A 14890-nucleotide genomic window follows, 5' to 3' on the forward strand; every position below is an offset into this window, starting at 1 on the left:
TTCCGCGCACCAAGTGGGCGGTGGCCACGCCCGAGGGGTAGGCGTGGCCTCATGATATACACCGGGCGCGCAGCCCGGAGCGCGCCAGTGTTACAGTGAGCTCCTGAAATAAAGACGCTTATAAGTTACCGCTTGTCCGCTTCCTCCTTGCTCGCAAGCAGCGCGCGTAACGCCGCGCTTTAATATAATATTATATAATATAATATTGTATGTAAAACCGAGTTCGTGCCTGTGGGTCGGTCATAAGCGCCGCCCTCCGTCCACCCCCTGCGTTACAAGCACCGCCCATTAGCCAGGTGATGCCAGTGGGCCAGCAATCGCTGCCATTTTTTTTCTCTCCACCTAGCTCTTTGGCTTCCTAGGCCTCTGGAGGACATTTGAAGACTGAACAATGTATCTTCTATCAGTAAACAAGGAGGAAAATACATAAAATGTCCTAGCCCCCGTGGTTTCGTAATTTTGCTGTACAGAGTTAAACGCCATCAGGTCAGTCAGCTACCTTTGGTCGGATTACGAAACAAAATCTTCTGCATATGTATACTCTCATGTATTGTCTTTGTGCCAAGTTTCAACAAAATCGGTCCATACATGTCCGAGAAATGGTTGGAGACACATTTAAGTAATAAAATGGCCACCAGTCGGCCATCTTGGAGCTGATCTCGAAAAGGAAATGACATGCATATGTAATACACCATTCATTATCTGTGTGCAGAGTTTGAACAAGATCGGTAAATGCATGTCCGAGAAATGGTTGAGAACATGGTCAATATCGGGTTTTTATTACAACTAAAATGGCCACCAATCTACCAGTCGGCCATCTTTAATCAGATCGCAAAATAAAGTCAGGAGCATGTGTACGCCATCATGTACCATGCTTCTGCTAAATTTAAACAAAATCGGACCATGCATGTTCAATAAATTGCTGGGGACACGTTTAATTAATAAAATGTCCACCAGTCAGCCATCTTTGATCGCATCACAAAACAAAATGATCTTCATATGTATACCATCATGTGTCGTCTTTGTGCCAAGTTTGAACAAAATTGGTCCATACATCTCCGAGATATGGTTGCGGACGGACGGACGAGACCAATTCATAAGCCCCCGTTTTGGACTAAGTCCAACGAGGGCTAAAAATGAAGACCATCAACCTCGTGCTGAAGTTCCAGCTCGAGCTGTGAATTTAAAACTCAACGAGAAATTTTTTGTTCAAACCTGAATAGCATTACAGAAAAACTCAACCATGACGATTCTTCTTCTTCAGAGAAACAGCGTGAACATTGGCAATATACACTGCCCAGATGTTCTTCAAACTCACGAGAAACGATTTATTCAAACTCAGAAAACACTATGGAGAAACAATCTGCTTCTGTCTTCGTCTTCTTCAAACTCACCCCCCACGTGCCTGCGTTGGTGCAATGGGCTCATGTTGAAGAAATTGTACTCTTAGTTCCCCCAGAGAAGCGTAGTTATCCAGAGAAGCGTGGTTATCCAGAGAAGCGTAGTTATCCATAGAAACTTAGTTCCCGAGAGAAGCGTAGTTATCCATAGAAACTTAGTTCCCCAGAGAAGCGTAGTTATCCATAGAAGCGTAGTTATCCATAGAAACTTAGTTCCCCAGAGAAGCGTGGTTATCCAGAGAAGCGTAGTTATCCATAGAAACTTAGTTCCCGAGAGAAGCGTAGTTATCCATAGAAACTTAGTTCCCCAGAGAAGCGTAGTTATCCATAGAAGCATAGTTATCCATAGAAACTTAGTTCCCGAGAGAAGCGTAGTTATCCAGAGAAGCGTAGTTATCCATAGAAACTTAGTTCCCCAGAGAAGCGTGGTTATCCAGAGAAGTGTAGTTATCCATAGAAACTTAGTTCCCCAGAGAAGCGTAGTTATCCATAGAAACTTAGTTCCCCAGAGAAGCGTAGTTATCAATAGAAACTTAGTTCCCCAGAGAAGCGTAGTTATCCATAGAAGCATTGTTATCCAGAGAAGCGTAGTTATCCATAGAAGCGTAGTTATCCATAGAAACATAGTTCCCCAGATAAGAGCAGTTAAAAGCAGCACTAGCAGCTAAGCACTGAAAGTAAACTTTGATTTTGTCAAAATCATGAAATTGGACATCGTGTGTTGTTCCATTTTTACGCAGACCCTTTCCTCCAGATGAATAGCAAATGGAATGAATGTTTACACCAAATGTTATGTGCACACATTAACATGGTGATACCAAAAGCTTTTTGGTAGCACAGTTAAAAGTGCTGTACGTTTCGGTGCCCTTCATGTGATGATTTATGCTATTAAGGTAACTTTTACTTGCATGTGCATGTAGTTAACATTCACGTGTAAGAGCCATGATTTAACTCCAAATGTCATCGGTGAGGATCGACCATAACTATTCAGCACAACAACTGGAAAACAACGGAAACTAAAAGTTGATTTATTATGTTGAGTCTGTGCAGGTATGACCAACTGGACAGGTAATCTCTTTTCATCTGCATCTAGAAGCATCATTACAAAACAAACAGCCACGTCGGGCACGTGGCAAATCAAATGGCATCATCACATTACAACACAACCATCCCAGCTTCACACACAAAATCATAAACATTATTCCACCTGCATCAACATGCACCTGTTTAAGCGAATGTAATGGCATAGGGTTTCCCAAAATACAACCCCACATTGAAGGTTTTTTTAGCTTTATATTTCACAAGGAGTTACGGTTGCAAATGAAGTGGTGACCTGTGATGGATTTGCGCAATGAGCACGATACCATTGCAACAAGTGTTGAAGATTTCAGAATTCAGGCCACTTGCGAACCACAAAACCCCATACAAGTCTGCCGGCCTTATCTCTTACATCGTGCAAAGTTTTGCTTTCTGCTGTTGCTTTTCTTCGTGTGTTGTCATTACAAGATAAGGTGGGATACCATCTTGATTCCCATCTGCTTGCAATAGCTAAGTGGACGTTAAAGATCCTACGGTGTCTTTCGCAAAGACGATTGTCGGCGGCACTCCGAACGAGTTCCATATTCCTTCCCTGATGCGCAGAGACGTTGCAGCAGCAGGAAAGCTGCACCTCAGTGATGATGCAACAAACGGGCGATATTTGTAAGTGAATCGCAGTCCAATGACTATCTTGATAAAAACCCTGGTCAGTGGAGCCGCTGGATGGAGAAGGTCACTCGGATCACAGACGCCACTATTTGTGACCGAGGATATTTTCTATATCCAGTCATGTGATCATACAGTATATTGAATGGCAGACATTACAGAAAGATCTTGTAACTAGAACGACACTTGGTGGAGTGCACACATCCGCCAGGCTGAACATTTTATGTTTTGTATCCACTGATAGGCCGGATCTGGATTCGGACCTGAACCAAAATCTAATCGGCTTGTTCTCGTCACCTAACCAACTCATTCACCAAGTTTAGTCATAACTCGTCCATAACTTTTTTAAATATCATGTTTTTTTTGTTTGTTTGTTTTTTTGGTTTTTTTTGTATACTGAATCGAGGCTCGTGAAAGAGCTAACATTTATTTCACAAACAAATCAACCAGACAAACAAAATATACAAAAAGAGGGAGCGGAAGACAAGATGGGGAGAGAAGGGGAAGCACACAACCACAACATTTGAGAGCAGGGAGAAGTGTGGGAGGGAGAGGGCTTGGGGGCAGGAGGCGTGGGAAGGGGAGGGGGGGGGGGTATTTATTTATCGCTTTTCACCAGATCTCTCAATGGGGAAGAATCACTTAAGAATTAAATAATTCTTGTATCCGAATCCAAATTCAGATCTTGACGAAAATCGACCAGATTAGTCCTAGTCAGACACACAACCTGTCCATCAAGTTTCATCCAAATCCGTCCATAACTTTTTTTTTATATCATGTTATTTATCGCTTTTCACCAGATCTCTCAATGGTGAGGAATCAATTAAGAATTAAATAATTCTTGTAGCCGAATCCAAATTCAGATCTTGACGAAAATCGACCAGATTAGTCCTCGTCAGACACACAACCTGTCCATCAAGTTTCGTCCAAATCCGTCCATAACTTTTTGAATATCATATTATATATCGCTTTTCACCAGATCTCTCAATGGTGAGGAATCAATTAAGAATTAAATAATTCTTGTAGCCGAATCCATATTCAGATCTTGACGAAAATCGACCAGATTAGTCCTCGTCAGACACACAACCTGTCCATCAAGTTTCGTCCAAATCCGTCCATAACTTTTTGAATATCATATTATATATCGCTTTTCACCAGATCTCTCAATGGTGAGGAATCAATTAAGAATTAAATAATTCTTGTAGCCGAATCCATATTCAGATCTTGACCAAAGTCGAACAGATTAGTCCTTGTCACATACCCAACCTCTCCGCCAAATTTCGTCCGAATCCGTCCACAACTTTTTGAGATATCTTGTTCACAAACAGACAGACAAACAGACACGGGTGAAAACATAACCTCCATCGACCTTCGGTGGCGGAGATAAAAATCTACACATTGTCAATTCTTTTGAAAAATGCAATGTTCGATGCAACATGGCAGGGAAACCGGTTTATCATGGCCAGGATTCTGCCCCAATCTTTTGGGCATGAAGTGTGTTTTGTAAAACAGTACAGCAGACAAGTGTACAACGTGTAGAATAATAATGAGCAAAAGTGCAGAAGAATTCAATGCTGGGCCGCAAGACCATCTCGGTAACTTTTTGATACCACTTAGATCAAGCAAAATGAAGAGACTTTCAGATGACCCTTTCGTGACCTGCATTCTTAAAGAAAATCACGACCAGACAAAGTTTTTATCCTGTTGCTCCACAGATTTATGATCAGTTTGAACTTGGACAAGCTGAGATGTCCGTTAGATCAACACCCACTGGCTTTCAGCTTCACCGTGTCCATAATTTGCTCTTAAAAAGATGTTAGATTTAAAAATAACGAATTTATCAGGAAAAACAGAGACTGTAGAATCATTTTAACTGCTCTAAGTACGGCATGGATGTGAAAAACACCAGAATCATTTCACCATAAAACACTGTTTTGAAGAGAATGCGCAGGAATAAGGAGATAGGAGAGATGTGAAGAAGAAGATAGGAAGAATCTATTCCTCAACAGCAAGTCGCCTCAAAATATCATTTAAATAACTAACACCGTGGTACTCATCGAGTTGGTCGAGTTCATGGTCTAAAGGGTTCTCTTCTTCTTTCTGATCTTCTGACATTGAACGTCCTCGCAGTTGCTGTAACAATGCTGACAGTTTTGAGAGCTTCTCTTGATGAGAGACCCCAGCTGGCATGATCTCAGCTTTTGCTTCAATGTTGACATCCGGATGTTGATATACCGCATCATCCTGTTAAAATTCCAGAGTTGTACACAATCTTAGAAGCAGGTGATTCTCCTTCACTTTGTTATCGTCATCTACGTCTCATGGAAGAGCATGGACCTATATATCATGCACGATAAGGGGTATTATGAGACATGGGTGTACTTTTACGGGATGTATAGGGGCATTGACAGACAAGAGACAAATCAACACAGTATATGATTCAAAGCTCGCACCTGAGTCTAATGAGCTGTGTGCTCAGATGGGAACATCAAACAGACCAATTATAAAAGCATATCCTGACTTTGGAGAAATTAAACAATTGTTCATCCATTGGAGGGCAACAACAACCTAATGGTTTCACAGCACAGTATCCTTTCATTGGTATTGTGTAGAATTGACCAGTATGGATTGGTTCCGGAGGGCATACAATGTGATTAGTAGTTTCCCAGCGGTCCACTTTTGTGTCTCTCCATTGAAGAAGACATTCATCTGTCTCTCCCATCTGCTTGTGATTTATGAGCCCGTCCCCACACAGCAGGAGACAGGGTTTTGCAATTGTTTCTGTGTGTCTGTGTGCCTGGCCAGGCCATAACCTCCATATTACCATTACAGCGCCCTCACTGCAACAGGATCTGCGGCTCGAAGATCGGCCTCTTTGGCCACCTGCGGACCCACAACTCGTGAACTGGAAAACCATCATACTCAGATACGAGTGATCGCCGAAGATAGTGTGAGCTTAAGAAATAGACGGAACGTTGTACCCCACTGATTCGCTCCGCTGGTTTAGCCAACATCCACCCCAGTTTGCTCAACCGTAATAAGTAGACGGGTAGGCATTGAGGGCACGGTTCTCCAGTTAAAGTAATTAAATAAATCAGGTAAGGTGACTAAGGGTGTGAGGATCCTGGTCGATTTAATTACCTCAACTAGCCTCCGCGGTTGCTTAACTACCTGTCGGGATGCAGAGTTATCCATGGCCTCAGGGTCAGTAGGTGAGCGGCGAGTCCAGCGACAACCCCGTGAACCCCATCCGTACTCGCACCCGAACCCGTAACAATATATATCGAATTCAGACCCCATTACTACAGTGGGTATCAATCAGGAAGTAAGTGCCACACCAGCTTGTGCTTCATGCAGCCTCACAAACAGGAAATGCCTACCACACATTAACCTGTCTGTAGTATACAAAACAGTTCTGGGCATAGCCAGGAACAATTTCTATTTAACCAAGACCGATACTGGTTAATGTTAGTGTGTGGCAGGCATTTCGTTTTCCAGTAGTCTTGTATACCTTTCCATCTAGTAACGTACCAGTTAAGATAGGCTATAATGCGTTTTAATCTCAGATTATTAGATTTGCGAGAATTTGTTCTGTTAAGGATGATGTTGTTGTTCATGTTTATATGTATTCCATCATGTTAGAGAAGGGTTATTGTGTTAGTAGCTCGATTAGGTCATGTTTAGATGGCATTTTTTGACAATGTTTTTAGATGTCATTGTAATCTCAGTTAAATTTGGTTGGTTTTCGTGTAAACAGGTTCCCATTGCATTAGAAGTTGTATAGAATGCTCTGATTACCTTCGCAAAAGCGGAAGGTTATGTTTTGATCGCTGTGTATTTATTTGTATGTCTGTGTGTGTGTGTGTATGTTATTCGCATAACTCAAAAAGTATTCAACCGAATTGCATGAAATTTGGTGGGATGATTGGTTATTATACGGGACACATTTGATTAGATTTTGGGAGCAATCGGGTCAAAGGTCAAGGTCAAGGTCACGAAAAGGTCAAAATCGTATTTTTACCAAGTACAGAACAGTAGCTGCGGCGAAGGTATGCGCTCTACCGAGTGCCCGTTCTAGTTTAAATTGTAATTGTTCAATTGGTTAACCGGAAGTGCATCATGTAAGTGTTTAGCGAAACAGGAACTTCATTATAAATAGAGGGCCTGTGTATTGATTTGTGTGCCGGTGCACTCCTGTGTGCATTTTGTGGCAACAAGTTCAACAACTGACAAGGTAAGAGAAACAGTAAGGTATTTATGGATAACTAAGAGATAGGTTAAAGGTTAAATATATGGTCAATTATGTGTGTGTGTGTGTGTGTGTGTGTGTGTGTGTGTGTGTGTGTGTGTGTGTGTGTGTGTGTGTGTGTGTGTGTGTGTGTGTGTGTCAGTATGCATGCGTGTGCATAGTTTGTTCTTCTACTCCATCTCTCCTCTCTTTTATCCTTGTCCAAGTTGAGGTGAACTCTTGAAAAAAGTTTTTGTAAGGTTCACCTGGCTGCACTTGGATGGGTTTAAAGGTAGAGGAGTTGCAGGGGAAACCTGAATCCTGTCAAGGTTCCTCATGATGACTCCATCTTTGTCTATTTGGGGTCCTCCTGATGACCCTCACGCTGTATGTAGTCACTTATTTAATGAAGATGACGATGCAATGCACATGGCCTAAGGGAAGGCCGATTGGTGGTTCACATTCACATGGCCCAGATTAAGATTTCTCATAACTGAGGGCAGAGAATATCTGCACGGAACAGCCAGATAAGAGATAGACGGCTCAGGATTAGACGGAAGGAATCAATGTCAATGTGCTCAAGAGGAGACCTTGGCTGCGGACCTGAAAGAGCCATATTGGATCGCTGCAACACACCGAAGGGACTAAGCTGAGAGTGTGCAGCACATGAACCCTCGTCGCCATGAGACATGCTCTGTACGATATTACCTACACCCTTTTATTCGTTTTCCTCTCTCTTCCTAAGCTGCCAAGCATGTCTGTTGTGTGTAACATTTAGTTGTTAAGTAGGTTAGCCGTTTGTGTTTTATTAGGAGTAAGAGCGTCTTCCCTGCTGCCACGATTCTTTATCTTCCTTGCTCTTGCATTTCTCATCTTTATTTATTACCTTCGCAAAAGCGGAAGGTTATGTTTTGATCGCTGTGTATTTATTTGTATGTCTGTGTGTGTGTGTGTGTGTATGTTATTCGCATAACTCAAAAAGTATTCAACCGAATTGCATGAAATTTGGTGGGATGATTGGTTATTATACGGGACACATTTGATTAGATTTTGGGAGCAATCGGGTCAAAGGTCAAGGTCAAGGTCACGAAAAGGTCAAAATCGTATTTTTACCATAGCGCGGTCAATTTTTATCCAATTGGCATGCAACTAATGCCAAAATGTTCAGAATTCAATGCCCGATCTTGTTTGTCATAACTCGGTCAATTCTTATCCGATTTGCATGAAATCAGCACCAAACTGTTCACTGTTCTGTTCCCTACACTCCCATGCCAAGTACAGAACAGTAGCTGCGGCGAAGGTATGCGCTCTACCGAGTGCCCGTTCTAGTTTGATCGCTGTGTATTTATTTGTATGTTTACTTATTAGAATTATTGTGGGGCTAATTTTGGTTCACTAATAATCCTTCCGCATATTTCAATTGAATTAGCACACACTTTGGCATGGCCAAATTTGCATCAAATTCTTAACGGTTGTTTGAATGTCGAGTTCCTAAAGCCAGCTTGTTGTTGTTGTTGTTGTTGTTGTTGTTGTTGTTGTTGTTTTGCCCTGGACAGTTCTGTTAAAGAAGCTTCCAGCACAGAGGCAGCCGATCGATCTCCCATATCCCACATCCAGGATGGTGCACCCCACCAGCATAAAGTCAGAGCCACGACAGAGTTAGGGAGAACGAAAGAGAAAAAGAAAAAGAAAAGAAAAGGAAAAAAAAAACGGAAAAGAGAGAAACGAAAGAGAGGAAAAAGAGTGAGGAACAAAAGAGAAAGAGAGAGAGAGAGAGAGGGAGAGAGAGAGAGAGAGAGAGAGAGAGAGAGAGAGAGAGAGAGAGAGAGAGAGAGAAAGAAAGAATGAAAGAGAAAGAATGAAAGAAAGAATGAAAGAGAAAGAGAGAGTGAAATAATGAAAGAGAAAGAATGAAAGAGAGAGTGAAATAATGAAAGAGAAAGAGAAAGAATGAAAGAGAAAGAGAGAGTGAAATAATGAAAGAGAGAAAGAGAAAGAGAAAGAATGAAAGAGAAAGAGAGAGTGAAATAATGAAAGAGAAAGAGAGAGTGAAAGAATGAAAGAGAGAAAGAGAAAGAGAAAGAATGAAAGAGAAAGAATGAAGGAATGAAAGAGAAAGGATGAACGAGAAAGAATGAAAGCCAGAATGAAAGAAAGCATGAAAGACAGAATGAAAGAAAGCGTGAAAGAAAGAGAAAGAATGAAAGAAAAGAATGAAAGCGAGAGAGACGAGAGGGAAGGGAGACCGATCTGGACTCTGACCGTGACCATGCCGCTGCCCTGACGAATCCTGGTGAAATCTCTCTGCCTAAAATATTATCTACTAGTGGAATATATCATAATGATAGGAATGTTGTTGCTTTTTTGTCAGGGCAGAAGTACAACAAGGAACTGAAACCCTGATGAAGACATCATATCCTGATGAAATACCTTCTGATTGTCCATTTGAAGGCCACGTCTGTCATTTTGGACGGCGTTGTACGACGAGTAGTGACGCGGAGAGGTCATGTGGGCTGGCCGTTCCTTCGTGCCGTGCAGCACAAGTGACCAGGCCACGATCCATCCACGGTTTGTCTCTCGCCCTGACTTCAAGGCACACATGGAAGAAGATGCAATTATTTAAACTCCAAAGTCAATATTCACATTGAGCATTTGAAGAAAAATCCCATTTTTATTTATGCAGAAATGTCAGTATAAATGGTGTATTTACAGTGTCCAGAGATACATCATGTTTTCTTGAATAATGTATGATACATCACATGTAAAAATCCATACTAGTGACGCACAAGAAACGCATGAATTAAAAACGATATTGGGATTTCTTTATACATTGTACTAGTTTTTACACCTTTAGTCTTAAACTGGTGTCTATCGCAATATTTTGCATTGCTCACTGATTGCAGATGTTCTGTATTTGTACAAGAAAACTTACGGACAAGAAAACATAAGGACAGGAAAAAGTAATTCAGCCCACCATGCCTGTGCCATATACAGTACATTATAGCATGAATTTGGTTGGGACACCTGCACACAATGGGCAACTCTTTTTGTAAGCTTCCTGTAGGTCTTTAGAATCCATAATCTAAATGAACACAGGACAGTCAGCTTTAAATCCCCACCTGAACGATCGCTATATGTTCCCAGCTGGAGTGACTCCTGATGGCTGCTGTATCAGAACAGCACAACACCGCATGCACTGTTCTCCCAATCCTCATCGAGTGACACACTACCGATGACGTCATCAATATCATGCGTCGAATCTTTAGCAATGTTATTGGGTGCAGCAAGGTCCTGAGGCTTTTTGCAATGAAAATGTAAAAAGGAGATGTTCATACTCTGTCAGATATGGTGAGGGTCCAGCTTCCTCTGGGATCTTCCCCCCAGCTGTGCACCGACATGAATGGCCAGCGGGTAAAGCCGGCAGCAGAGGAGTCACGTGAACGTTCGGCTAGCAGGACTGTACCGGTACCTGCACACAACACCCTAACATTGCACCAGAAACCCAGCCACATGTTGCATTAACAGACAGAATCACTCGCAACAACACAAAGATATTTCAACTCTTCAATCCCTTTAATTCCTTCCTCCCTCTTCTCTTCCTCTCTGATTTATTTATCAATCTTCAAACTTCCATGACAGATACCACGACCTTCTCTCTCGTATATTTTACTCAGGAAACCACTTACTTTATCTCTACTAGCATGCATCGATTATCTGATTAGCATTACCATATTTTCCACATTTCACTGGAGTCGTGTACGCATCAAGTTCCAAGTATAATGCTCCAAGTGTCAGAATATCATGAAAAAATATATAACAAGTGTCCTTAACCATCATGTCTGGGAGTTGGAACAACAAAATATGGAGCAAGAGTTCCAGGAATTGCATATCGTTCACCTGAGTTGTTCAGCTGAGTTGCGACGCAGTGGTAATTCAAGTGAGTGCCACCTTGGTGGGTGGGAGACTGGTGTGGCCTTGCTTCCACTGGTAGATGACTTTTGGCCCTCACCTCAAGGAAACACTGGTTACTCCAATAAAACATGCCCAAAGGCAGTTTAACATGATGGTTCCAGTGATTCCCAACACCGATGACCACACCGGTTTTGTCCCAACACTTCGTCTGTGGGTCTTGTACCGACACCTCAGTGCCGACACGAAACGGAACGGGAGGTTTGGACACGCTGGATTTCGCTCGTACCTCTGCCACTTTAGCACCAGCAGCTCTCTGGTGAGAAAGTGCGTTGGTAGCCTACTCAGGAACAGCAGTTTGTGTTGGATGTCTGAAGAGAATCTAACCCGGTGAAAGTCCAGATGTGCGTGGCGTGTTACAGAAAGTGCATGCATCGGAGTCAAGATTGCCATCATGTGTAGTCTTAACGACCAGTGTCTTTGTGGCTTGACGACTGCTTCTGCATGTCCATTGGAACATATAAAGTGTCGTTTGGAGAAGTCATGGTTAACTCCCCAACGATCCATGAATTTCCGGATTTCATACAATGCAAATTGTGGGCCGCCATCGGTTCGAAGACGAACTGGGACACCCAGGTCTACAAAGAACGACCGTAGAGCTTGGATGAGATCAAGTAATGTGGAGTCACGCGAGAAGAGATAGATGCATGGCTACCCAGAGTCGTTCGATATGCTTTTCCTGCTTGGGAATACAAATCGGCCGATACATCCTCGAATACATGCTGTATTGGTCAGCGGTTCCTTCTGAAGGCTGGGAATTCGCTCCCGATTCCACCAAGCCAGTGGGAGTGAGCATGCGTTCTGCAGCTGCAAGCTCTGTTACTGAGTGGGATGATTACCGAGATTCCACATTAGATGGTGAGATGAAGTGCGAATCATCACCGGTTCGATCGGCTAACTGTGTTATGCTGTACAGGCTGTGTTTTTGTATCCCCCGATTCATCGAATGGTCTACCACAGTTGCACCATGCCAAGTTGTTCAACAAATAGAGTGCTAAACAGGTGTGGAACACATCAGCGACCAAGATGACTCGCCGACCAGCTGGAGGTTGCTCGTCATTGTGTGATGTCTAGTTTACCACACAGACTTGTCAACTTTCGATTTTCGACATACACGACCGAAGATACCCATGGTGCCACACTTCTGGCACTTCTTGTCACGAGTGGGGCAGCACTTTGAGTTACTGTGGGTGCCGCTCCTACAATTTCCACATTTGGTGGTCTCGGAGTAAGACTGACTGCGACAACAAAATGGTGAACGAGAGTTTTTATTGATGATAGCTCGGGACTGACGTCCGGACATCGTATCGTCAGCCTTCCTGCTGGCGTCCTCGCTGCGACATGTGTCCAGAGTACGTTGTAGTGTGAGATCTCTTTCAGCCATAAGCTTACGATGCATCTCTTAATCAGATATGCCAGTGATGATCCGAATCACGAACTGTTATTCGACAGTCATGGATGATAGGTCACAATTGTCAGAAATCTCCTTTAGTGCTAAATAAAACGAATCGAAGATGTCTCCATCCCCCTGGTGCCGCTCATAAAAATCCACCAGATTGTGGATGATGTGGCACTGTCCTCGTAGACGTGTTTTGATGCTGGCGAATGCATTCTCGACGGAAAGCGAGTCCAATGTGAAATCGATATCAATGGCATTCTTGAGGATTGACCTGATGCCCAGTGTCAGATAATTCCGGAGAGTTGCTAATTGTTCAGGAGCTTGCATACGATCAAAATGTGTGATGGAGAGTAATCATCCCATTATTCCCTCCACGCCTTGAAATCGCACAAGGTTGTAGACTCGGATAAGATAGGTTGTCGTTTAACCGATAATCTCGGAGTAGATACAGTAATATCTAGCTATAGCGTCTCGTAACGGTTTCATTTCCTCCATATGTGCCTGTCATCAGTCACGGCCTGTTGCTGGTTCAACATGGCATGTTGCCGCAATGCTGCATAGCCATCCATAGGTTTCGTCAACATCGTGTGTGTAGTTTCGGAGGAGAGAGAAAATACCTATTTTGGGGGGTCAAACTCTGCCCCCCTTAATGAGCACAGATTTTGATGTGGTCAATACACCTGTAGATGAAAACTTCCTGTCTGGTTTGGCATCATTATAGGTGTTGAGATTTGGGTTTATGCCTGCGACCCTGAGACTAAGTGTCAGTCATCTCTGTGGAAGACCCCGTCGTCACATCAATCAAGGAAAGCTGGACAGGTGCGTTCAAATATGAAGACCACGTTGATTGTGTTGTTTTTACAGGGAAGGTGTTGTGCACAATACGTTTGTTCCACAAGGTCAGACGGTGAATCGGTGGATTATTTGGCCGTTCTGAAACTCTTGAAGGGCAGGTTTACAGAAGGGAAGCGAGTTGAATAATGCGAGTTGGGTCTGTGGATGTTGCACCACGACGATGCGCAACACGTTCAGCACTCTCCACCCGAGACCCTTTGGCCAAGGACATTCCCCTGGTTCCCCGCTCACCGTATTCACCAGATTTGGCACCAAATGACTTTTCCCTGTTCCACTGACTAAAACGCACCCTAAAAGGAAAGATTTCAGGATGTATCATCGAAAATGCAACCCGGGAACTGAAAGCCAGCCCAAAAGAGGACCAGAGATGCCTCAAAACATAGAAGAACCAATCAAATCACCATGTTCAATCTGGAGAACACTACTTTGAAGGGGTATCCTTTGATTAACTGTCTTTAGTTTTGTAAGATTGAATCTGGTCCTGGAACTTTTTGATGAAACTTCATACAACTATTGTTTCTGAATAATAGTATAGTCATTTTCATTGAAACCGTGACCATTATGTTCCTAACTTTTTTTAAAATTATTTTTGTTCTTGTTGTTGTTGTTCTACATACCTTGGACTATTTAGAAAAGACTTGGCTCCTATGTACCTCTGAAATATGGGGGCTAACCCCGCTACAGCATGAATTCAAAAATGGGCGCCGGAGGTCATTTCGGGCACGAGGATCTTGGAAGGCGTCTATTTTGTACAAGCGGTCAAGGTGACTTCAAAAGTAAAAAATAACAGCCATATCCATTTCCACAAGCTGGAATTAATGGGAGAAGAAACCTCGTTCATGCATATACCCCATATGGTTCCGAAGTTATACCATTTTTTGCTTTTCAACATGGCCGACAGTGGCCATTTTGGATTTGGAGGTCAACATGACCCCTAATAAAAAATGACCATCCCATCAAATTTCACACCTCAAAATTAGTGGAAAATGACCCCTTATTCATGATTCTAGTGTATTTGGTTCAAAAGTTATCACCGGCCTCATGCCTGTTTTCAGTGTTGTTATGGCTGAAAAGCCAGCCTCACACATGGAGATGATTACCTTTTGAAACAGTCGCTAATGCTGTTTAACACTAAACTGAAATAAATTTGGAGGAATCTGGACATCCGTGAGGAAATCTATGCTTATCACATCGACAAACGGAACTGAGCAAAGATCTACTATCGTCTATATACCCCACAAGGATGAATAACATGACTCTTCCTGCCGCTAACGTGGCATTTTCGTGGCATTTTTCCAAGGCTGCTTCTTATAACAAAAGTAATAACAACACTAT

General features: G+C 42.7%; 1 protein-coding gene across 1 annotated transcript in view; it reads right to left on the bottom strand.

Moving 5' to 3' along the window:
* Positions 1 to 2412: 2412 nt before the first annotated feature.
* The window catches only part of LOC137436777 (neuroendocrine convertase 1), a 70572-nt gene continuing 58094 nt past the window's right edge, over positions 2413 to 14890 (bottom strand). Inside the window, exons 13-15 of the mRNA XM_068130864.2 lie at positions 10668 to 10801; positions 9763 to 9918; positions 2413 to 5348 (exon numbers count right to left, since the gene is read on the bottom strand). Of these exons, the coding sequence (XP_067986965.2) occupies positions 5100 to 5348; positions 9763 to 9918; positions 10668 to 10801 (539 nt within the window). The 3' untranslated portion in view covers positions 2413 to 5099. The remainder of the gene's footprint in view (positions 5349 to 9762; positions 9919 to 10667; positions 10802 to 14890) is intronic.

Source organism: Myxine glutinosa, chromosome 11, assembly GCF_964187855.1.
Source record: "Myxine glutinosa chromosome 11, kmMyxGlut1.1, whole genome shotgun sequence".
NCBI lineage: Eukaryota > Metazoa > Chordata > Myxini > Myxiniformes > Myxinidae > Myxine > Myxine glutinosa.